General features: G+C 47.5%; 1 protein-coding gene across 4 annotated transcripts in view; it reads right to left on the minus strand.

Annotated features, from left to right (window-relative positions):
• Positions 1–6,360: 6,360 nt before the first annotated feature.
• LOC140405528 (formin-like protein 3) overlaps positions 6,361–26,860 on the minus strand; it is a 923,557-nt gene continuing 903,057 nt past the window's right edge. For all 4 annotated transcript variants that reach the window (XM_072494084.1, XM_072494083.1, XM_072494082.1 and 1 more), the window contains one exon: positions 6,361–7,026. Coding sequence is in view for 2 of the 4 variants with exons in the window: in XM_072494083.1 (XP_072350184.1) it covers positions 6,962–7,026 (65 nt within the window). In the remaining 2 variants the exon portion in view is untranslated. The remainder of the gene's footprint in view (positions 7,027–26,860) is intronic.

The raw sequence follows: 26,860 nt of genomic DNA on the forward strand, positions 1-26,860 counted from the left end.
TGACTGGAATCGTGAAGCTATCCTCAGACTTGTCCATCCCGTCCCTTGTTTTGCGCTGGGACCTTAGCACATAGTGGAAGGACCTCCCAGTACTTTTTAACCAGACTTCAAAGATGCAGCATGATAACCTCTACCTGGTTGGAATTACTCAGTAAAATGTCTCCTGGTCTCTACTGTCACGTGATCATTTGTTTTTCATATTGGAAAATAAAATGCTTCCAGGTTAAAGGGGTTATCGTTGTCAAACCGAGGGCTTGTCAGATTTGAGGAGAAGGTAGGGAGAGTTTTTACTGGTTTTATAAGCTACATTCTCCTCAAAGCTTTGCACCATATCTCTAAAAATTTGTTACCTTTCAAAATGTTAGGGAGTGAGTGAGATTGAGCTCTCCTTCTTGCTGAAGGAGCTGTTATGCACACAGGAGTATTGGTGTGGCATACTTGGAGACAAACTGTTCATGGCACTTTGCCACGAGGCATGATGGTACAAGGAATGGCAAGTCCAGTTTCTGGCTATTCGACACGCTGGGGAATCCTTCAGATTTCCACCGATTTTCCGTGTCTCTGGGTCAAAATCCTGGAACTCCCTCCCTAACAGCACTGTGGGTGCACCTACACCACAGGGACTGCAGCGGCTCAAGAAGGCAGCTCACCACCACCTTCTCAAGGGGCAATTAGGGACGGGCAATAAATGCTGGTGTAGCCAGCAAAGCCCACATCCCATGAAAGAATAACAGAAACACATTGATCACAACAATTAGACCACACAGAACTGGATTTATAATAATTATTAAGAATAATATGTACAGTATTGCTTAGTGGCCGAAAGCCTCAACTTTGGCATAGTTTAAAAAAAAATTAAAAAAAAAAAAAAAAGAAAATGGAATGCATTGAACAGTTTTTTTTTTACAAAGACAAGAGCATACAATTAACTCCAGGAATGTAGAGTTTGGAACAGAATGGAATGGTTAAATACAAACTAAATACTTCATATGTAATACATACCAGAATGACAAAAATAAAATGGCAATCTCGTGGAATGGAGGGTTAATTGAAGTTTATTCTTCCCCCCCACCCCCCACTCACCCGCAATCCACAATTTTACTTCTTAAATAATGGTACTGGTGGGCAGACTTAATCGTATCCAATATTAAAAAAAAATACATATTTATCTCGAGAGCTTTTTTGCCATCGCCATTCCCTCACGTTTCCCGATCTTTGGATCAAATGTTCCCTTGGATGATGCCACAAGCTAAACCAATACTGTAAAAACATTCAGCATGTGACAAGATGGGAATATTGAATAATAAACTGGCGGTGCATATCCAGAGTTCGAAACCTTTTGACATTGTCATTTTTTAAAAGTTTGCAGTTGGGTCACTCTATTAGAAAACAGAAAGGCCGGTGAATTAGCTTGAAACAACAACACACCTTGCTTTAAATAATGTTGTAGTCTCTGGACAGCAACGCTTAAAATCATAATTTAATTTCTTTCCCCCAATAAATAAAACTGCTCTCACACTGTAATCGGTGAGCTGGCTGATATTACATGGATTCCCCACCTTCAGGTTCAAACCTTTACCTCAGAAGCCTAGTCAGCAATAAGTGTTCGGGTTGGGCCTGTCTGCGGATGCTTGTGCACACTAAGAGCTGGATCTTGGCTACCGAGACAGGGAGCTCAAAATCGGGGCATTTCCCAACTTGCTGGACCCACTTCAATAACGATTACTCCGGGGGTGGGGGTGGTGGAGAGGGAGGATGCTTGGGTGACAGTCAAGCCCACCAACCCCAGAAGCAGAGCACAGGAGACCACAGAGGCAGGCGAGTGTTGAGGACCAAGGAGGCCCATCTCTGTTCTCAGGGACCATCCTAGTTGTTAAGCCCTCTCGCCCTCACCCTATGCCCCCCCGCACCCCCATGCCAACTCATGCCCCCACCCACCTCCATAACCAGCCACCCGGCATCCACCATGGGCAGACCTCTGGGGGCATGTGGAGATGAAAAAGAAGAACATTTTAACAAGCTAATACAGCTCATTCCTATACACTTGATAGTAAAGAAAACTCCCATCCATAAAATTAATTCAATGCTTTTAAATCCCAGGTGGCTAATCTCTTAGAAAAAACAAACTTCTATTCCATAGCCACATTAAGGGCATCTAATCATTTGATAGCCTCTTCAATCTCTCAAACTGTGAACTCCAAACCCCCTGCTGAGATAATTGTAGCTTTTGAAACTCAGTAAACATTCATTCTGACATAATAATAGCCCTCGAGACATTCCAACAAAACTCTATTGAAACTGCACAACCAGATACTACGGGCGGGATTCTCTCACCACGGGGCCGGGGCGGAGAATTGCCAGGAACGGCGCGAATCGCGCCACGCCGTCCTGACGCCGATTCTCCGGAGAGCGGAGAATTTGTGCCAGTCGGGGGCCGCTATACGGGGCCCACCCGACGATTCTCGGTCTGGGACGGACCGAGCTGCCACGCTAAAAAAGCCAAGTCCCGCCGACGCCGTCCACACCTGCTCTTAGCAGGCGGGACTTTCGGCGTGGTTGCATCTGGGGGCGGCCTGGTTGGTGGGGGGGGGGGTCTCTGCTGTGGCCTGGCCCGTGATCGGGGCCTACTGATCGGCGGGCTGGCCTCTCTGCGCCCTTTAGCCCTACGCCATGTTGCTTCGGGGCCGGCGCAGAGAAGGGAACCACTGCGCATGCGCAGGCCCACGGAGCCCATCTGACGACGGGAATCAGCAGCTGGAGCAGCAAGGGTCGCTTCAGTGCCGTGCTGGCCTCCTGTAGGGGTCAGAATTGGCTCCTGAGGCCATGTTGACACCGTCGAGAAACGCAACAGCGTTTACGACGGCGTCAACCCTCAGCCTCAGGATCAGAGAATCCTGCCCTACGTTTTTTTCCCAAAGCTATGCTTGTCAATCAACACAGTCCAGCAGAGGTTTTTTTTAAAAAACTCTCAATGAGTTGCAAGGTTTTTTTTTTAAAAAGGTAAAAGAATGGGGCATGTAAACAATCATGATAATTATACAGACCTTATCTGTCCTTCATTTGTGTCCGCTCCATCAATTCCCAACTCTCTCACTACGGGTTAAGGTCCTTGTGACCACCCAAAATGGGGTCTCTTTGAACTCAGCATCAGCTCAAATGTCCCGTCTGTGTGAATCACACCCCACCTCCTTCCTCCACCAGCAGAAATTCGGAAAAAGGAGCAGGACTTCCACATCGAGGTCCGGCCCACCATTTTGAAAGGTCCTTCGAGAGGGGCAGAGGCAGAGACAGAGAGAGAGGTGTTGTATGTGATCAACATGAGAGAGAGAGAGACAGAGAGAGAGAGAGATGTTGTATGTGACCAAGGTAGAAAGCAAAAGTGTGTTCACTTTTAAGTATCCAAACAATATCAGGCCTTGAAATGGTCAGACTCAGAGGTGTATTGTTTAGATAGAGCTGCAACAATACCACTAGCAAAAACCTGGCTTTCTGGTTTAACTTGGGGGGGGGGGGGGGGGGGGGGGGTGGGCTGGAGTGGGCCTGCAGTTATGTCCGCATGGTATTTTAGCTCACGCATAAGAACAAATGTGATAGCCAAACATTATTCAGAAAGAGAGCTTTCTAAGAGGACATTGCACCAACTAAAACGTAGTGTCAGACTAACATCTTCAGAAGCATTACATATAGCAAGGGAACAGTTATCTGGTGTGCGTTTCAGAGAACATACAGTGCAGAAGGAGGCCATTTGGCCCATCGAGTCTGCACCGACCCACTTAAGCCCTCACTTCCACCCTATCCCCGTAACCCAATAACCCCTCCTAACCTTTTTTGGACACTAAGGGACAATTTAACACGGCCAATCCACCTAACCCGCACATTTTTGGACTATGGGAGGAAACCGGAGCACCCGGAGGAAACCCACGCAGACACGGGGAGAACGTGCAGACTCCGCACAGACAGTGACCCAAGCCGGGAATCTAACCCGGGACCCTGGAGCTGTGAAGCCACAGAGCTAGCCACGTGTGCTACCGTGCTGTATGTTACCAGCTTGCAGTAGTCACGGTTACTTGGGGCGTTTTCAATTGACGCACCTTCCAAACCTGCGACCGCTACCACTGAGAAGGACAAGGGCAACAGATACCTGGAAACCTCACCACCTGGAGGTTCCCCACCGAGTCACTCACCATCCTGACTTGGAAATATATTGGCCGTTCCTTCACTGTCGCTGGGTCAAAATCCTGGAACTCCCTCCCTAACAGCACAGTGGGTGGACCTACATTAGATTGTTGAAGAGCAGAGCGCTCACCACCATCTTCCGATGGGAATGGGAGATAAATGCTGGCCGAGCCAGCAACGACCACATCCAATGCAAAAGTGAAGGACAACAGATAAATTGGGGCTTTTTTTTTTCATCGGAACAAAGATGGTTAAGGAGGGGATCTGACAAAAGCGTCCAAAATTATGAAAGGTTTGGCAGCAAAATTTGTCCAAAGAGGGGCAATGTTTTATCAGAAGTGACTGTTGAGGCAGAGACTGTACCACCTGAAGGGGAATTAGATAAGATTTGGGATAAAAAAATAAAGGAAAAGCTTTGTGGAAAGAGGACAGAAATGGGATTAGTGTTAATCAGGCTTGTCCAACGTGTAGTCTCAGGGCTGGATGTGGTTCTCTGTGTTGCACGCCCCCCGGGAGCCAGTTTTCAAAATGGTGGTCAATCAGGTAAGTTTGTATGGAGGAATCTGCTTGGAGCTGCTCCTCCAATCACAGGCCATTTCTTTTCCATGTTTGCTGCTGATAGGCGTTTGAGCCAATCAGCGCCAACGTGGGAGAGAAGGTGACTTATGACGATTACACTCTAAAACTCATCTTTATTTATTACTCATTGTTTTTCTCAGCAAGTTGGTCACATCTCAGCTTTTTAAAAATTGAAATCCATGTCGAGCTAAACTTTATCTTTCTGAAATTTGTCAATCAGCCCCTTGAGTGGGAAAAATTTTGAAATGTGTCCCCCCCCCCCACCATGCAAAAAGGTTGGACAAGCCTTATGTTAGGAAGCTAGCACTGGGAAAGAAAGGATGGGTAGAATGGCCTCCTTTGTGCTGTATTTGGTGAAGAGTGAGAAAGAGACCCTAAAAATAAACTGAGTATTGAAATCACTAACCTGGATTAGAGTGCAAGGCACATTCTTTTTTTAAAAAATACCCACAATTACTGCTTTTCCCACCTTGATTGCAATATGACCTCAGGCACACCTGTAACAGTAAATTGTATCTGAAATGCCTCACTCTTACTTGTAAACCTTTGATCCTTGCTCTTCAATTCAAAACTGGAACCCTCTTTCAAATGGGAAACATCCATCCCCTAACATAGGCCATTGACAGTCTCCAGGTGTTTTTCTGACAATCAATAGCATTGGGACTTCAACTTAACATTGTAAAACACAAGGTTGGTAATTGCCTGAGATTTTATGCGTGCATTTAAGAGTTTAAGGATGCATATTGTGCAAACCATGGACTCCAGTTGTTGGGGATAGTCCCAGTGAACTGAAAATGGGTGTCGATAACGAGTTCACTTGACGGGGGTCAGGAGCCAACCCAGCAGAGATCAACAAATACCGCTGGGGTTGTCATTGGCAGTTGGGGTGGAGAGGTAGCTTGAGGTGGTGAACTATGTGTTTGACCCAAGAATTGTGTCAGGACATTTAAGGATATTGGGCTTTAAGTGCAAATGTTTCTAAAGCGTACTGTAAACTAGTAACTAGTGACAAATCAAAGGACTTAACCAAAACCCTTAACATTGGACTCCCGCCCAATGACTGGCTGTGCTAAGAATAGGAGAGACAATTCTTTAGGCTGCATTCACATCAATTTCTTCCCAACAGGAGATGATTATGCCAGTTATCAAAGGAAGAAAAGAAAAGCATGGAGCACACATCAGTGGATTCAAATTCCATCCAATGTACTCAAACCTGGGTGGATGATTAACCGTTCCAAGTACTGCAACATTGCTCATCAAGACTGGGTTGGATGTCAAACATAGGGGAGAGTCTGTGTGGATTACAGATTCGAATCATTCAGTGTTCCAACGCCCTCCCTCAAACTTGACCTTTAAATGGCGGAAACATGCAGCAAATACGACCAGGCTAATTGACTTCTTAAGGGGAGAAAGAATTGTCCTTACATCTGTTTTGTCCTTTAATATTCTGGGTTGAGAAAAATACTGGAAAAGCTGCAGGTCTAACTGGACAGTATTTTTGTTCTGGTTTCGAAGTACATCAAGGCACTTAGCATTACTCAGAGCTAAACGCCCCAGAAAGAATTCTAAATGGGCTTGAAATGAAGACAAGGGTAAGATGTGCTCTGACGGAGAAGGCAGCGGCCATTTTACTTTGACAATAAAGGATGCCAAAGTTTCTTTGGAATCACCACAGGTCAAATCAACTGTACAAAACATAGGGAGCAATAATGGGAAATACCTTTAAATTAATTAAGAATATAAGAACAGAAAGAACTCCACGGTTAACGTCTCCAGGTAATACTGCCGCAACGAGGCATTCAAATTCCACAGGCCTTCGAAGTTTGGTGAGACAACCAACATTTCTCTTGAAGTCTTTTTTCTCCAGCCTTGATAGTCTTGAGCTTTGACAGAGGTGGGATCTCAAATGTTAGGTTATTTCACTCAAACGGTGAGCAGGCAATGTGGATTGGTTTAAAGAAATTAATTTCCCCTCAAAAAATAAAAGGGTTAGGGGGGGAACGCACGTTCTTTCTTCACACAACGCCATTTTATAAGCACCCGTCTGTAGTGGAATAAGAAGGTACATGTGCAGGAAGTTTGCCATTCTGAGGGAGTCAGGGGGGGCAACAGTTCATCTTGAGATGCTCCTCAAATGGAATAGTTTTAATAACACTGTCATCTTGGTCGAAGTTACCCTCCCCTCCACCCCCCACAAATCTTTTCTTCAGAGGTGTTTCCACCCGTGGCGTATCACCGCATCTGCGCGTCGGTACGGTTGACTTCTAAGATCTGGGGGAGACAGAAACAAAAGAGAAGGATAAAGACAATTGGCACTGACAACTTCACTCAGCCAACTGGGCAACGAGAGGCAGTCAAGCAACAAGGCAAAGCAACTCTGCAGGGAACCAACTCTGAAACAACAGCAATAGTCTGAGTTGTACCCAATCAAAATGGTGGCCAGCAACTGGCATATACTGGCCACGCTCATTTATTCGGCTAACAAGTATAGATGTTGGGAAACAGATACTTGTTTTCAAAGGGATCCAAATCAGCCACATAAGACATAGGAGCGGAAGTAAGGCCATTCGGCCCATCGAGTCCACTCCGCCATTCAATCATGGCTGATTTCAACTCCATTTACCCGCTCTCTCTCCATAGCCCTTAATTCCTTGAGAAATCAAGAATTTATCAACTTCTGTCTTAAAGACACTCAACGTCCCGGCCTCCACCGCCCTCTGTGGCAATGAATTCCACAGACCCACCACTCTCTGGCTGAAGAAATTTCTCCTCATCTCTGTTCTAAAGTGACTCCCTTTTATTCTAAGGCTGTGCCCCCGGGTCCTACTCTCCCCTGCTAATGGAAACAACTTCCCTACATCCACCCTATCTACACAGTTGTGTAGAATACAAACTGGATGCCATACAAGCGTCACCATTACCTTGCTACCAACTAACCATGCCCCCCCCCACAGCAACTCCCCCCTCCCCCACCTTCTTCACCCGGGTGGAGGGGATCGCACAGGTAGCTGATGTGCCTTGACAAATGAGCTGACAGTTCATTTCATTTGGACCCCCCTATATCTAGTTGGGCAGGAGCGAGGAAAACGCAGTCTACATCACAAAATGTGGGCAGGAGCGAGGAAAACACAAACTACATCACAAAACGTGGGCAGGAGCGAGGAAAACGCAGTCTACATCACAAAATGTGGGCAGGAGTGAGGAAAACACAAACTACATCACAAAACGTGGGCAGGAGCGAGGAAAACGCAGTCTACATCACAAAACATGAGCAGGAGCGAGGAAAACGCAGTCTACATCACAAAATGTGGGCAGGAGTGAGGACATCACAAAACGTGGGCAGGAGTGAGGAAAACACAAACTACATCACAAAAAGTCGGCAAGAGTGAGGAAAACGCAAACTATATCACAAAAGGTGGTCAGGAGCGAGAAAAATGCCCTCTACACCACAAAACGTGGGCAGGAATGAAGAAAACACAAACTACATCACAAAACGTGGGCTGGAGTGAGGAAAACGCAAACTACATCACAAAACGTGGGCTGGAGTGAGGAAAGCACAAACCACATCACAAAACGTGGGCAGGAGCGAGGAAAACGCAGTCTACATCACAAAATGTGGGCAGGAGTGAGGAAAACACAAACTACATCACAAAACGTGGGCAGGAGCGAGGAAAACGCAGTCTACATCACAAAATGTGGGCAGGAGTGAGGAAAACACAAACTACATCACAAAACGTGGGCAGGAGCGAGGAAAACGCAGTCTACATCACAAAACATGAGCAGGAGCGAGGAAAACGCAGTCTACATCACAAAAGGTGAGCAGGAGCGAGGAAAACGCAGTCTACATCACAAAATGTGGGCAGATGTGAGGAAAACACAAACTACATCACAAAAAGTCGGCAAGAGTGAGGAAAACGCAAACTATATCACAAAAGGTGGTCAGGAGCGAGAAAAACGCCCTCTACACCACAAAACGTGGGCAGGAATGAAGAAAACACAAACTACATCACAAAACGTGGGCTGGAGTGAGGAAAACGCAAACTACATCACAAAACGTGGGCTGGAGTGAGGAAAGCACAAACCACATCACAAAACGTGGGCAGGAGCGAGAAAATTGCCCTCAAATCACAAAACGTGGGCAGGAGTGAAGAAAACACGGTCTACATCACAAAACGTGGGCAGGAGCGAGGAAAACGCAGTCTACATCACAAAATGTGGGCAGGAGTAAGGAAAGCACAAACGACATCACAAAACGTGGGCAGGAGCGAGGAAAACACAAACTACATTGCGTTGCGCAGGTCAAAGAGACACAGCCTGAGTGAGTGAGACACATCCAGAGTGGGAATTTGGAACTTGGTAATTAGATGCAGTGAGGTAATCAGGAAAGGGAGAGAATCAGAGAGCATCTGAGATCCTCAGAAGGTAAGTAAGTGATTATTACTCATTTTTACTTTTATTACCTTTTCAAATTGTGTGTGGGGGGGGGGGGGTGGGGGGGACTGAAGTGACATCACAGAAAAGCTGTGACCTGATTGGCTGGTTGGGAATCTACACTAAATTAAAAAAATTAAGCATTGGTAAACTAATTAAACATAATTACTTAATTATAATTTAGAGGGGTATCTAAGCCAGAGATCGGAGGGTAGTGTATTTAGCTTTCACATTTATAGTAGAAATCTAGTGCTAGGAAACATAGTTAACAGTAACTTTTTAAAAAAACTTTTAAATTTAATTTACTAATTAATTGACGCAACGTCAGTTAGAGGGGTGCAGTGCTCTGACTGTGAGATGTGGCAGGTCCGGGAGGCTTCCAGCATTCCGGATGGCTTCATCTGCAGAAAGTGCACCCAACTGGAGTTCCTCACAAACCGCATGGTTCGGTTGGAGCAGCAATTGGATGCACCTAGGAGCATGCAGGTGGCGGAAAGCGTCATAGATAGCAGTTATATAAATGTGGTCACACCCAAGGTGCAGGCAGAGAAATGGGTGACCATCAGAAAGGGCAGGCAGTCAGTGCAGGAATCCTCTGTGGTTGTCCCCCTCTCGAACAGGTGCCCTTTGGATACTGTTGGGGGGGATAGCCTATCAGGGGAAAACAGCAGCAGCCAGAGCAATGGCACCACGGCTGGCTCTGATGTTCAGAAGGGAGGGTCAAAGCGCAGAAGAGCAATAGTCACAGGGGACTCTATAGTCAGGGGCACAGATAGGCGCTTCTGTGGACATGAAAGAGACTCCAGGTTGGTATGTTGCCTCCCTGGTGCCAGGGTCCAGGATGTCTCCAAACGGGTAGATGGCATCCTGAAGGGAGAGGGCAAACAGGCAGAGGTCGTTGTACATATTGGTACTAACGACATAGGCAGGAAGGGGCATGAGGTCCTGCAGCAGGAGTTCAGGGAGCTAGGCAGAAAGTTAAAAGACAGGACCTCTAGGGTTGTTATCTCGGGATTACTTCCTGTGCCACGTGCCAGTGAGGCTAGAAATAGGAAGATAGAGCAGCTAAACACGTGGCTAAACAGCTGGTGTAGGAGGGAGGGTTTCCATTATCTGGACCACTGGGAGCTCTTCCGGGGCAGGTGTGACCTATATAAGAAGGACGGGTTGCATCTAAACTGGAGAGGCATAAATATCCTGGCCGCGAGGTTTGCTAGTGTCACACGGGAGAGTTTAAACTAGTATGGCAGGGGGGTGGGCACGGGAGCAATAGGTCAGAAGGTGAGAGCATTGAGGGAGAACTAGGGAATAGGGACAGTGGGGCTCTGAGGCAGAGCAGACAGGGAGAAGTTGCTGAACACAGCGGGTCTGGTGACCTGAAGTGCATATGTTTTAATGCAAGAAGTATTACGGGTAAGGCAGATGAACTTAGAGCTTGGATTAGTACTTGGAACTATGATGTTGTTGCCATTACAGAGACCTGGTTGAGGGAAGGGCAGGATTGGCAGCTAAACGTTCCAGGATTTAGATGTTTCAGGCGGGATAGAGGGGGATGTAAAAGGGGTGCAGGAGTTGCGCTACTGGTTAGGGAGAATATCACAGCTGTACTACGGGAGGCCACCTCAGAGGTCAGTGAGGCTATATGGGTAGAGATCAGGAATAAGAAGGATGCAGTCACAATGTTGGGGGTTTACTACAGGCCTCCCAACAGCCAGCGGGAGATAGAGGAGCAGATAGGTAGACAGATTTTGGAAAAGAGTAAAAACAACAGGGTTGTTGTGATGGGAGACTTCAACTTCCCAATATTGACTGGGACTCACTTAGTGCAAGGGGCTTAGACGGGGCAGAGTTTGTAAGGAGCATCCAGGAGGGCTTCTTAAACAATATGTAGACAGTCCAACTAGCAAGGGGCTGTACTGGACCTGGTATTAGGGAATGAGCCCGGCCAGGTGGTAGAAGTTTCAGTAGGGGAGCATTTCGGGAACAGTGACCACAATTCATAAGTTTTAAAGTGCTGGTGGACAAGGATAAGAGTGGTCCTAGGGTGAATGTGCTAAATTGGGGGAAGGCTAATTATAACAATATTAGGCGGGAACTGAAGAACCTAGATTGGGGGCGGATGTTTGAGGGTAAATCAACACCTGACATGTGGGAGGCTTTCAAGTGTCAGTTGAAAGGAATTCAGGACCGGCATGTTCCTGTGAGGAAGAAGGATAAATACAGCAATTTTCGGGAACCTTGGATAACAAGAGATATTGTAGGCCTCGTCAAAAAGAAAAAGGAGGCATTTGTCAGGGCTAAAAGGCTGGGAACAGACGAAGCCTGCGTGGAATATAAGGAAAGTAGGAAGGAACTTAAGCAAGGAGTCAGGAGGGCTAAAAGGGGTCACGAAAAGTCATTGGCAAATAGGGCTAAGGAAAATCCCAAGGCTTTTTACACGTACATAAAAAACAAGAGTGTAGCCAGGGAAAGGGTTGGCCCACTGAAGGATAGGCAAGGGAATCTATGTGTGGAGCCAGAGGAAATGGGTGAGGTACTAAATGAATACTTTGCATCAGTATTCACCAAAGAGAAGAAATTGGTAGATGTTGAGTCTGGAGAAGGGTGTGTAGATAGCCTGGGTCACATTGAGATCCAAAAAGATGAGGTGTTGGGTGTCTTAAAAAATATTAAGGTAGATAAGTCCCCAGGGCCTGATGGGATCTACCCCAGAATACTGAGGAAGGCTGGAGAGGAAATTGCTGAGGCCTTGACAGAAATCTTTGGATCCTCACTGTCTTCAGGTGATGTCCCGGAGGACTGGAGAAAAGTCAATGTTGTTCCTCTGTTTAAGAGGGTAGCAAGGATAATCCAGGGAACTACAGGCTGGTGAGGCTTACGTCAGTGGTAGGGAAATTACTGGAGAGAATTCTTCGAGACAGGATCTACTCCCATTTGGAAGCAAATGGACGTATTAGTGAGAGGCAGCATGGTTTTGTGAAGGGGAGGTCGTGTCTCACTAACTTGATAAGAGTTTTTCGAGGAGGTCACTAAGATGATTGATCCAGGTAGGGCAGTGGATGTTGTCCAAATGGACTTCAGTAAGGCCTTTGACAAGGTCCCTCATGGTAGACTAGTACAAAAGGTGAAGTCACACGGGATCAGGGGTGAGCTGGCAAGGTGGATACAGAACTGGCTGGGTCATAGAAGGCAGAGAGTAGCAATGGAAGGGTGCTTTTCTGATTGGAGGGCTGTGACTAGTGGTGTTCCACAGGGATCAGTGCTGGGACCTTTGCTGTTTGTAGTATGTATCAAGGATTTGGAGGAAAATGTAACTGGTCTGATTAGTAAGTTTGCAGACGACACAAAGGTTGGTGGAATTGCGGATAGCGATGAGGACTGTCAGAGGATACAGCAGGATTTAGATTGTTTGGAGACTTGGGCGGAGAGATGGCAGATGGAGTTTAATCCAGACAAATGTGAGGTAATGCATTTTGGAAGGTCTAATGCAGGTAGGGAATATACAGTGAATGGTAGAACCCTCAAGAGTGTTGAAAGTTAGAGAGATCTAGGTGTACAGGTCCACAGGTCACTGAAAGGGGCAAGACAGGTGGAGAAGGTAGTCAAGAAGGCATAGGGCATGCTTGCCTACATTGGCCGGGGCATTGAGAAGAAGAATTGGCAAGTCATGTTGCAGCTGTATAGAACCTTAGTTAGCCCACACTTGGAGTATAGTGTTCAATTCTGGTCGCCACATTACCAGAAGAATGTGAAGGCTTTAGAGAGGGTGCGGAAGAGATTTACCCGAATGTTGCCTGGTATGGAGGGCATTAGCTATGAGGAGCAGTTGAATAAACTCGGTTTGTTCTCACTGCAACGACCTGATCGAGGTCTCAGGGCGACCTGATCGAGGTCTACAAAATTATATGGGGCATCGACAGAGTGGATAGTCAGAGGCTTTTCCCCGGGGTAGAGGAGTCAATTACTAGGGGGCATAGGTTTAAGGTGAGAGAGGCAAGGTTTAGAGTAGATGTACGAGGCAAGTTTTCTACACAGAGGGTAGTGGGTGCCTGGAACTCGCTACCGGAGGAGGTGGTGGAAGCAGGGACGATAGTGACATTTAGTGACGATAGGGGCATCTTGACAAATACATGAATAGGATGGGAATAGAGGGATACGGACCCAGGAAGTGGAGAAGATTGTAGTTTAGTCGGGCAGCATAGACGGCACGGGCTTGGAGGGCCGAAGGGCCTGTTCCTGTGCTGTACTTTTCTTAGTTCTTTTTTTGTTCTTTGTTCTACATCACAAAACGTGGGCAGGAGTGAGGAAAACACAAACTACATCACAAAAAGTCGGCAGGAGTGAGGAAAACGCAGTCTACAACACAAAATGTGGGCAGGAGCGAGTAAAACGCCCTCTACTCCACAAAACGTGGGCAGGAATGAAGAAAACACAAACTACATCACAAAACGTGGGCAGGAGTGAGAAAATTGCCCTCAAATCACAAAACGTGGGCAGGAGTGAGGAAAACACAAACTACATCACAAAACGTGGGCAGGAGTGAGGAAAACGCAGTCTACAACACAAAATGTGGGCAGGAGTGAGGAAAACGCAGTCTACATCACAAAATGTGGGCAGGAGTAATGAAAACTCAAACTACATCGCAAAACGTGGGCAGGAGCGAGGAAAACGCAGTCTACATCACAAAACATGAGCAGGAGCAAGGAAAACGCAGTCTACATCACAAAAGGTGAACAGGAGCGAGGAAAACGCAGTCTACATCACAAAATGTGGGCAGGGGTGAGCAAAACACAAACTACATCACAAAACGTGTGCAGGAGTGAGGAAAACGCAATCTACACCACAAAACGTGTGCAGGAGCGAGGAAAACGCAAACAACATCACAAAACGTGGGCAGGAGCGAGGAAAACGCAAACAACATCACAAAACGTGTGCAGGAGCGAGAAAATGCACACTACATCATAAAGCGTGTGCAGGAGCGAGGAAAACGCACTCTACATCATAAAGCGTGTGCAGGAGCGAGGAAAACGCAAACAACATCACAAAACGTGTGCAGGAGCGAGGAAAGCGCAAACAACATCACAAAACGTGTGCAGGAGTGAAGAAAACGCAAACAACATCACAAAATGTGGGCAAGAGTGAGGAAAACGCAAACAACATCACAAAAGGTGGGCAGGAGTGAGGAAAATGTAAACAACATCACAAAGCGTGGGCAGGAGCGAGGAAAACGCTCACTACATCATAAAGCGTGTGCGGGAGCGAGGAAAACGCAAACAACATCACAAAACGTGTGCGGGAGCGAGGAAAACGCAAACAACATCACAAAACGTGTGCAGGAGCGAGGAAAACGCACTCTACATCATAAAGCGTGTGCAGGAGCGAGGAAAACGCAAACAACATCACAAAACGTGTGCAGGAGCGAGGAAAACGCAAACAACATCACAAAACGTGTGTAGGAGCGAGGAAAACACACTCTACATCACAAAACGCGTGCAGGAGCGAGGAAAACGCAAACAACGTCACAAAACATGGGCAGGAGCGAGGAAAATGCAAACATCACAAAGCGTGTGCAGGAGCAAGGGAAACGGAAACAACATCACAAAGCGTGTGCAGGAACGAGGAAAATGCAAGCAACATCACAAAACGTGGGCAGGAGCGAGGAAAACGCAAACAACATCACAAAACGTGGGCAGGAGTGAGGAAAACGCAAACAACATCACAAAACGTGGGCAGGAGCGAGGAAAACGCAAACAACATCACAAAGCGTGTGCAGGAGCGAGGAAAACGCAAACAACATCACAAAGCGTGCGCAGGAGCGAGGAAAACGCAAACAACATCACAAAGCGTGTGCAGGAGCGAGGAAAACGCAAACAACATCACAAAACGTGGGCAGGAGTGAGGAAAATGGAAACAACATCACAAAGCGTGTGCAGGAGTGAGGGAATCGCAAACAACATCACAAAACGTGGGCAGGAGTGAGGAAAACGCAAGCAACATCACAAAACGTGGGCAGGAGTGAGGAAAATGTAAACAACATCACACAACGTGGGCAGGAGTGAGGAAAATGCAAATAACATCACAAAGCGTGTGCAGGAGTGAGGAAAACGCAAACAACATCACAAAACGTGTGCAGGAGCGAGGAAAACGCAAACAACATCACAAAACGTGTGCAGGAGCGAGGAAAACGCAAACAACATCACAAAACGTGTGCAGGAGCGAGGAAAACGCAAACAACATCACAAAACGTGTGCAGGAGCGAGGAAAACGCAAACATAATCACAAAACGTGGGCAGGAGCGAGGAAAACGCACACAAGATCACAAAGCGTGTGCAGGAGCGAGGAAAACGCACACTACAACACAAAATGTGTGCAGGAGCGAGGAAAATGCACTCTACATCACAAAACGTGTGCAGGAGCGAGGAAAACGCACAATACATCACAAAACGTGGGCAGGAGTGAGGAAAACGCACTCTACATCACAAAACGTGTGCAGGTGCGAGGAAAATGCAAACAACATCACAAAACTTGGGCAGGAGGGAGGACAACGCACACTACATCACAAAACATGTGCAGGAGCGAGGAAAACGCAAACATCATCACAAAACGTGGGCAGGAGTGAGGAAAACGCACTCTACATCACAAAGCGTGTGCAGGAGTGCTGAAAACGCACTCTACATCATAAAGCATGTGCAGGAGCGAGGAAAACGCACTTTACATCACAAAACGTGGGCAGGAGTGAGGAAAACGCAAACAACATCATTAAAGCGTGGGCAGGAGTGAGGAAAACGCAGTCTACATCATAAAGCGTGTGCAGGAGTGAGGAAAACGCAGTCTACATCACAAAACGTGTGCAGGAGCGAGGAAAACGCAAACAACAGCACAAAACGTGTGCAGGAGCGAGGAAAACGCAAACAACATCACAAAACGTGTGCAGGAGTGAGGAAAACGCAAACAACATCACAAAACGTGTGCAGGAGCGAGGAAAACGCAAACAATATCACAAAGCGTGTGCAGGAGCGAGGAAAACGCAAACAACATCACAAAACGTGTGCAGGAGCGAGGAAAACGCACACTACATCACAAAGCGTGTGCAGGAGCGAGGAAAACGCAAACAACATCACAAAACGTGGGCAGGAGCGAGGAAAACGCACACTACATCACAAAACGTGTGCAGGAACGAGGAAAACGCACTCTACATCACAAAACGTGTGCAGGAGCGAGGAAAACGCACACTACATCACAACACGTGTGCAGGAGCGAGGAAAACGCAAACAACATCACAAAGCGTGGGCAGGAGTGAGGAAAACGCACTCTACATCACAAAACGTGTGCAGGAGCGAGGAAAACGCAAACATCACAAAACGTGTGCAGGAGCGAGGAAAACGCAAACAACATCACAAAACGTGGGCAGGAGTGAGGAAAATGTAAACAACATCACAAAACGTGGGCAGGAGTGAGGAAAACGCACAGTACATCATAAAGCGTGTGCAGGAGCGAGGAAAACGCAAACAACATCACAAAAGGTGGGCAGGAGTGAGGAAAACGCAAACAACATCACAAAACGTGGGCAGGAGTGAGGAAAATGTAAACAACATCACAAAGCGTGTGCAGGAGTGAGGAAAATGCAAACAACATCACAAAACATGTGCAGGAGCGAGGAAAACGCAAACAACATCACAAAACGTGTGCAGCAGCGAGGAAAACGCAAACATCATCACAAAACGTGGGCAGGAGCGAGGAAAACGCACACAAGATCACAAAGCGTGTGCAGGAGCGAGGAAAACGCACTCTACATCACAAAACGTGGGCAGGAGCGAGGAAAACGCACACTACATCACAAAATGTGTGCAGGAGCGAGGAAAACGCACTCTACATCACAAAACGTGTGCAGGTGCGAGGAAAATGCAAACAACATCACAAAACGTGTGCAGGAGCGAGGAAAACGCAAACATCATCACAAAACGTGGGCAGGAGTGAGGAAAACGCACTCTACATCACAAATCGTGTGCAGGAGTGAGGAAAACGCACTCTGCATCATAAAGCATGTGCAGGAGCGAGGAAAACGCACTCTACATCACAAAGCGTGTGCAGGAGTGAGGAAAACGCACTTTACATCATAAAGCATGTGCAGGAGCGAGGAAAACGCACTCTACATCACAAAACGTGGGCAGGAGTGAGGAAAACGCAAACAACATCATGAAAGCGTGGGCAGGAGTGAGGAAAACGCACTCTACATCATAAAGCGTGTGCAGGAGTGAGGAAAACGCACTCTACATCACAAAACGTGTGCAGGAGCGAGGAAAACGCAAACAACAGCACAAAACGTGTGCAGGAGCGAGGAAAACGCAAACAACATCACAAAACGTGTGCAGGAGTGAGGAAAACGCAAACAACATCACAAAACGTGTGCAGGAGCGAGGAAAACGCAAACAACATCACAAAACGTGTGCAGGAGCGAGGAAAACGCAAACAACATCACAAAACATGTGCAGGAGCGAGGAAAACGCACACTACATCACAAAGCGTGTGCAGGAGCGAGGAAAACGCAAACAACATCACAAAACGTGGGCAGGAGCGAGGAAAACGCACACTACATCACAAAACGTGTGCAGGAACGAGGAAAACGCACTCTACATCACAAAACGTGTGCAGGAGCGAGGAAAACGCACACTACATCACAACACGTGTGCAGGAGTGAGGAAAACGCACACTACATCACAAAACGTGTGCAGGAGCGAGGAAAACGCACTCTACATCACAAAACGTGTGCAGGAGCGAGGAAAACGCACTCTACATCACAAAACGTGGGCAGGAGTGAGGAAAACGCAAACAACATCATAAAGCGTGTGCAGGAGCCAGGAAAACGCAAACAACATCACAAAACGTGTGCAGGAGCGAGGAAAACGCAAACAACATCACAAAACGTGGGCAGGAGTGAGGAAAATGTAAACAACATCACAAAACGTGGGCAGGAGTGAGGAAAACGCACAGTACATCATAAAGCGTGTGCAGGAGCGAGGAAAACGCAAACAACATCACAAAACGTGTGCAGGAGCGAGGAAAACGCAAACAACATCACAAAACGTGGGCAGGAGTGAGGAAAACGCACTCTACATCACAAAGCGTGTGCAGGAGTGAGGAAAACGCACTCTACATCACAAAACGTGGGCAGGAGTGAGGAAAACGCAAACAACATCATTAAAGCGTGGGCAGGAGTGAGGAAAACGCACACAAGATCACAAAGCGTGTGCAGGAGTGAGGAAAACGCACTCTACATCACAAAACGTGGGCAGGAGCGAGGAAAACGCACACTACATCACAAAGCGTGTGCAGGAGTGAGGAAAACGCAAACAACACCACAAAACGTGTGCAGGAGCGAGGAAAACGCAAACAACATCACAAAACGTGTGCAGGAGCGAGGAAAACGCAAACAACATCACAAAACGTGGGCAGGAGCGAGGAAAACGCACTACATCACAAAACGTGTGCAGGAGCGAGGAAAACGCACACTACATCACAAAACGTGGGCAGGAGTGAGGAAAACGCACTCTACATCACGAAACGTGTGCAGATGCGAGGTAAACGCAAACAACATCACAAACGTGGGCAGGAGTGAGGAAAACGCAAACAACATCATAAAGCGTGGGCAGGAGTGAGGAAAACGCACTCTACATCATAGAGCGTGTGCAGGAGTGAGGAAAACGCACACTACATCACAAAACGTGGGCAGGAGTGAGGAAAACGCACTCAACTTCACAAAACGTGTGCAGGAGCGAGGAAAACGCAAACAACATCACAAAATGTGTGCAGGAGCGAGGAAAATGCAAACAACATCACAAAACGTGGGCAGGAGTGAGCAAAACGCACACTACATCACAAAGCGTGTGCAGGAGTGAGGAAAACGCACACTACGCCACAAAACGTGTGCAGGAGCGAGGAAAACGCACTCTACGTCACAAAACGTGTGCAGGAGCGAGGAAAACGCACTCTACATCACAAAACGTGTGCAGGAGCGAGGAAAACGCAAACAACATCACAAAACGTGTGCAGGAGCGAGGAAAACGCAAACAACATCACAAAACGTGGGCAGGAGTGAGGGAAACGCACACTACATCACAAAGCGTGTGCAGGAGTGAGGAAAATGCACACTACATCACAAAGCGTATGCAGGAGCGAGGAAAACGAAAACAACATCAGGAAGCGTGTGCAGGAGCGAGGAAAACGCAAACAACATCACAAAACGTGGGCAGGAGCGAGGAAAACGCAAACAACATCACAAAACGTGGGCAGGAGCGAGGAAAACGCAAACAACATCACAAAACGTGGGCAGGAGTGAGGAAAATGTAAACAACATCACAAAGCGAGTGCAGGAGTGAGGAAAAGGCAAACAACATCACAAAACGTGGGCAGGAGTGAGGAAAACGCAAACAACATCACAAAACGTGGGCAGGAGTGAGGAAAATGTAAACAATATCACAAAGCGTGTGCAGGAGTGAGGAAAACGCAAACAACATCACAAAACGTGTGCAGGAGCGAGCAAAACGCAAACAACATAACAAAACGTGTGCAGGAGCGAACAAAACGCAAACATCATCACAAAACGTGGGCAGGAGCGAGGAAAACGCACACAAGATCACAAAGCGTGTGCAGGAGCGAGGAAAACGCACTCTACATCACAAAACGTGGGCAGGAGCGAGGAAAACGCACACTACATCACAAAATGTGTGCAGGAGCGAGGAAAACGCACTCTACATCACAAAACGTGTGCAGGAGCGAGGAAAACGCAGACTACATCACAAAACGTGTGCAGGAGCGAGGAAAACGCACTCTACATCACAAAACGTGGGCAGGAGTGAGGAAAACGCAAACAACATCATTAAAGCGTGGGCAGGAGTGAGGAAAACGCACTCTACATCACAAAACGTGTGCAGGAGCGAGGAAAACGCAAACAACATCACAAAATCTGTGCAGGAGCGAGGAAAACGCAAACAACATCAAAAAACATGTGCAGGAGCGAGGAAAACGCACACTACATCACAAAACGTGGGCAGGAGTGAGGAAAACGCACTCTACATCACAACACATGTGCAGGAGCGAGGAAAATGCAAACAACATCACAAACGTGGGCAGGAGTGAGGAAAACGCACACTACATCACAAAACGTGTGCAGGAGCGAGGAAAACGCAAACAACATCACAAAACGTGGGCAGGAGTGAGGAAAACGCACACTACATCACCAAGCATGTGCAGGAGTGAGGAAAACGCACACTACATCACAAAGCGTGTGCAGGAGTGAGGAAAACGCACACTACGTCACAAAACGTGTGCAGGAGCGAGGAAAACGCACTCTACATCATAAAGCGTGTGCAGGAGTGAGGAAAACACAAACAACATCACAAAGCGTGTGCAGGAGCGAGGAAAACGCACTCTACATCACAAAACGTGTGCAGGAGCGAGGAAAATGCAAACAACATCACAAAACGTGTGCAGGAGCGAGGGAAACGCAAACAACATCACAAAACGTGGGCAGGAGTGAGGAAACCGCACACTACATCACAAAGCCTGTGCAGGAGTGAGGAAAACGCACACTACATCACAAAGCGTATGCAGGAGTGAGGAAAACGCAAACAACATCACAAAACATGGGCAGGAGCAAGGAAAACGCACACTACATCACAAAACGTATGCAGGAGCGAGGAACACGCACACTACATCACAAAACGTGGGCAGGAGTGAGGAAAACGCACTCTACATCACAAAACGTGTGCAGGAGCGAGGAAAACGCAAACAACATCACAAAACGTGGGCAGGAGTGAGGAAACCGCACACTACATCACAAAATGTGTGCAGGAGTGAGGAAAACGCACACAACATCACAAAACGTGGGCAGGAGTGAGGAAAACGCACACTACATCACAAAACGTGGGCAGGAGTGAGGAAAACGCACTCTACATCACAAAACGTGTGCAGGAGCGAGGAAAACGCAAACAACATCACAAAACGTGGGCAGGAGTGAGGAAAACGCACACTCCATCACAAAACGAGTGCAGGAGTGAGGAAAACGCACACAACATCACAAAACGTGTGCAGGAGTGAGGAAAACGCAAACAACATCACAAAACGTGTGCAGGAGCGAGGAAAACGCAAACAACATCACAAAACGTGGGCAGGAGTGAGGAAAATGTAAACAACATCACAAAACGTGGGCAGGAGTGAGGAAAACGCACAGTACATCATAAAGCGTGTGCAGGAGCGAGGAAAACGCAAACAACATCACAAAACGTGTGCAGGAGCGAGGAAAACGCAAACAACATCACAAAACGTGGGCAGGAGTGAGGAAAACGCACTCTACATCACAAAGCGTGTGCAGGAGTGAGGAAAACGCACTCTACATCACAAAACGTGGGCAAGAGTGAGGAAAACGCAATCAACATCATTAAAGCGTGGGCAGGAGTGAGGAAAACGCACACAAGATCACAAAGCGTGTGCAGGAGTGAGGAAAACGCACTCTACATCACAAAACGTGGGCAGGAGCGAGGAAAACGCACACTACATCACAAAGCGTGTGCAGGAGTGAGGAAAACGCAAACAACACCACAAAACGTGTGCAGGAGCGAGGAAAACGCAAACAACATCACAAAACGTGTGCAGGAGCGAGGAAAACGCAAACAACATCACAAAACGTGGGCAGGAGCGAGGAAAACGCACTACATCACAAAACGTGTGCAGGAGCGAGGAAAACGCACACTACATCACAAAACGTGGGCAGGAGTGAGGAAAACGCACTCTACATCACGAAACGTGTGCAGATGCGAGGTAAACGCAAACAACATCACAAACGTGGGCAGGAGTGAGGAAAACGCAAACAACATCATAAAGCGTGGGCAGGAGTGAGGAAAACGCACTCTACATCATAGAGCGTGTGCAGGAGTGAGGAAAACGCACACTACATCACAAAACGTGGGCAGGAGTGAGGAAAACGCACTCAACTTCACAAAACGTGTGCAGGAGCGAGGAAAACGCAAACAACATCACAAAATGTGTGCAGGAGCGAGGAAAATGCAAACAACATCACAAAACGTGGGCAGGAGTGAGGAAAACGCAAACAACATCACAAAACGTGGGCAGGAGTGAGGAAAATGTAAACAATATCACAAAGCGTGTGCAGGAGTGAGGAAAACGCAAACAACATCACAAAACGTGTGCAGGAGCGAGCAAAACGCAAACAACATAACAAAACGTGTGCAGGAGCGAACAAAACGCAAACATCATCACAAAACGTGGGCAGGAGCGAGGAAAACGCACACAAGATCACAAAGCGTGTGCAGGAGCGAGGAAAACGCACTCTACATCACAAAACGTGGGCAGGAGCGAGGAAAACGCACACTACATCACAAAATGTGTGCAGGAGCGAGGAAAACGCACTCTACATCACAAAACGTGTGCAGGAGCGAGGAAAACGCAGACTACATCACAAAACGTGTGCAGGAGCGAGGAAAACGCACTCTACATCACAAAACGTGGGCAGGAGTGAGGAAAACGCAAACAACATCATTAAAGCGTGGGCAGGAGTGAGGAAAACGCACTCTACATCACAAAACGTGTGCAGGAGCGAGGAAAACGCAAACAACATCACAAAATCTGTGCAGGAGCGAGGAAAACGCAAACAACATCAAAAAACATGTGCAGGAGCGAGGAAAACGCACACTACATCACAAAACGTGGGCAGGAGTGAGGAAAACGCACTCTACATCACAACACATGTGCAGGAGCGAGGAAAATGCAAACAACATCACAAACGTGGGCAGGAGTGAGGAAAACGCACACTACATCACAAAACGTGTGCAGGAGCGAGGAAAACGCAAACAACATCACAAAACGTGGGCAGGAGTGAGGAAAACGCACACTACATCACCAAGCATGTGCAGGAGTGAGGAAAACGCACACTACATCACAAAGCGTGTGCAGGAGTGAGGAAAACGCACACTACGTCACAAAACGTGTGCAGGAGCGAGGAAAACGCACTCTACATCATAAAGCGTGTGCAGGAGTGAGGAAAACACAAACAACATCACAAAGCGTGTGCAGGAGCGAGGAAAACGCACTCTACATCACAAAACGTGTGCAGGAGCGAGGAAAATGCAAACAACATCACAAAACGTGTGCAGGAGCGAGGGAAACGCAAACAACATCACAAAACGTGGGCAGGAGTGAGGAAACCGCACACTACATCACAAAGCCTGTGCAGGAGTGAGGAAAACGCACACTACATCACAAAGCGTATGCAGGAGTGAGGAAAACGCAAACAACATCACAAAACATGGGCAGGAGCAAGGAAAACGCACACTACATCACAAAACGTATGCAGGAGCGAGGAACACGCACACTAGATCACAAAACGTGGGCAGGAGTGAGGAAAACGCACTCTACATCACAAAACGTGTGCAGGAGCGAGGAAAACGCAAACAACATCACAAAACGTGGGCAGGAGTGAGGAAACCGCACACTACATCACAAAATGTGTGCAGGAGTGAGGAAAACGCACACAACATCACAAAACGTGGGCAGGAGTGAGGAAAACGCACACTACATCACAAAACGTGGGCAGGAGTGAGGAAAACGCACTCTACATCACAAAACGTGTGCAGGAGCGAGGAAAACGCAAACAACATCACAAAACGTGGGCAGGAGTGAGGAAAACGCACACTCCATCACAAAACGAGTGCAGGAGTGAGGAAAACGCACACAACATCACAAAACGTGTGCAGGAGTGAGGAAAACGCAAACAACATCACAAAACGTGTGCAGGAGCGAGGAAAACGCAAACAACATCACAAAACGTGGGCAGGAGTGAGGAAAATGTAAACAACATCACAAAACGTGGGCAGGAGTGAGGAAAACGCACAGTACATCATAAAGCGTGTGCAGGAGCGAGGAAAACGCAAACAACATCACAAAACGTGTGCAGGAGCGAGGAAAACGCAAACAACATCACAAAACGTGGGCAGGAGTGAGGAAAACGCACTCTACATCACAAAGCGTGTGCAGGAGTGAGGAAAACGCACTCTACATCACAAAACGTGGGCAAGAGTGAGGAAAACGCAATCAACATCATTAAAGCGTGGGCAGGAGTGAGGAAAACGCACACAAGATCACAAAGCGTGTGCAGGAGTGAGGAAAACGCACTCTACATCACAAAACGTGGGCAGGAGCGAGGAAAACGCACACTACATCACAAAGCGTGTGCAGGAGTGAGGAAAACGCAAACAACACCACAAAACGTGTGCAGGAGCGAGGAAAACGCAAACAACATCACAAAACGTGTGCAGGAGCGAGGAAAACGCAAACAACATCACAAAACGTGGGCAGGAGCGAGGAAAACGCACTACATCACAAAACGTGTGCAGGAGCGAGGAAAACGCACACTACATCACAAAACGTGGGCAGGAGTGAGGAAAACGCACTCTACATCACGAAACGTGTGCAGATGCGAGGTAAACGCAAACAACATCACAAACGTGGGCAGGAGTGAGGAAAACGCAAACAACATCATAAAGCGTGGGCAGGAGTGAGGAAAACGCACTCTACATCATAGAGCGTGTGCAGGAGTGAGGAAAACGCACACTACATCACAAAACGTGGGCAGGAGTGAGGAAAACGCACTCAACTTCACAAAACGTGTGCAGGAGCGAGGAAAACGCAAACAACATCACAAAATGTGTGCAGGAGCGAGGAAAATGCAAACAACATCACAAAACGTGGGCAGGAGTGAGCAAAACGCACACTACATCACAAAGCGTGTGCAGGAGTGAGGAAAACGCACACTACGCCACAAAACGTGTGCAGGAGCGAGGAAAACGCACTCTATGTCACAAAACGTGTGCAGGAGCGAGGAAAACGCACTCTACATCACAAAACGTGTGCAGGAGCGAGGAAAACGCAAACAACATCACAAAACGTGTGCAGGAGCGAGGAAAACGCAAACAACATCACAAAACGTGGGCAGGAGTGAGGGAAACGCACACTACATCACAAAGCGTGTGCAGGAGTGAGGAAAATGCACACTACATCACAAAGCGTATGCAGGAGCGAGGAAAACGAAAACAACATCAGGAAGCGTGTGCAGGAGCGAGGAAAACGCAAACAACATCACAAAACGTGGGCAGGAGCGAGGAAAACGCAAACAACATCACAAAACGTGGGCAGGAGCGAGGAAAACGCAAACAACATCACAAAACGTGGGCAGGAGTGAGGAAAATGTAAACAACATCACAAAGCGAGTGCAGGAGTGAGGAAAAGGCAAACAACATCACAAAACGTGGGCAGGAGTGAGGAAAACGCAAACAACATCACAAAACGTGGGCAGGAGTGAGGAAAATGTAAACAACATCACAAAGCGTGTGCAGGAGTGAGGAAAACGCAAACAACATCACAAAACGTGTGCAGGAGCGAGCAAAACGCAAACAACATAACAAAACGTGTGCAGGAGCGAACAAAACGCAAACATCATCACAAAACGTGGGCAGGAGCGAGGAAAACGCACACAAGATCACAAAGCGTGTGCAGGAGCGAGGAAAACGCACTCTACATCACAAAACGTGGGCAGGAGCGAGGAAAACGCACACTACATCACAAAATGTGTGCAGGAGCGAGGAAAACGCACTCTACATCACAAAACGTGTGCAGGAGCGAGGAAAACGCACACTACATCACAAAACGTGTGCAGGAGCGAGGAAAACGCACTCTACATCACAAAACGTGGGCAGGAGTGAGGAAAACGCAAACAACATCATTAAAGCGTGGGCAGGAGTGAGGAAAACGCACTCTACATCACAAAACGTGTGCAGGAGCGAGGAAAACGCAAACAACATCACTAAATCTGTGCAGGAGCGAGGAAAACGCAAACAACATCAAAAAACATGTGCAGGAGCGAGGAAAACGCACACTACATCACAAAACGTGGGCAGGAGTGAGGAAAACGCACTCTACATCACAACACATGTGCAGGAGCGAGGAAAATGCAAACAACATCACAAACGTGGGCAGGAGTGAGGAAAACGCACACTACATCACAAAACGTGTGCAGGAGCGAGGAAAACGCAAACAACATCACAAAACGTGGGCAGGAGTGAGGAAAACGCACACTACATCACCAAGCATGTGCAGGAGTGAGGAAAACGCACACTACATCACAAAGCGGTGAGGAAAACGCACACTACATCACAAAACGTGTGCAGGAGCGAGGAAAACGCACTCTACGTCACAAAACGTGTGCAGGAGCGAGGAAAACGCACTCTACATCATAAAGCGTGTGCAGGAGTGAGGAAAACACAAACAACATCACAAAGCGTGTGCAGGAGCGAGGAAAACGCACTCTACATCACAAAACGTGTGCAGGAGCGAGGAAAATGCAAACAACATCACAAAACGTGTGCAGGAGCGAGGAAACCGCACACTACATCACAAAGCCTGTGCAGGAGTGAGGAAAACGCACACTACATCACAAAGCGTATGCAGGAGTGAGGAAAACGCAAACAACATCACAAAACGTGGGCAGGAGCAAGGAAAACGCACACTACATCACAAAACGTATGCAGGAGCGAGGAACACGCACACTACATCACAAAACGTGGGCAGGAGTGAGGAAAACGCACTCTACATCACAAAACGTGTG

The sequence above is a fragment of the Scyliorhinus torazame genome, chromosome X (assembly GCF_047496885.1).
Source record: "Scyliorhinus torazame isolate Kashiwa2021f chromosome X, sScyTor2.1, whole genome shotgun sequence".
Lineage (NCBI taxonomy): Eukaryota > Metazoa > Chordata > Chondrichthyes > Carcharhiniformes > Scyliorhinidae > Scyliorhinus > Scyliorhinus torazame.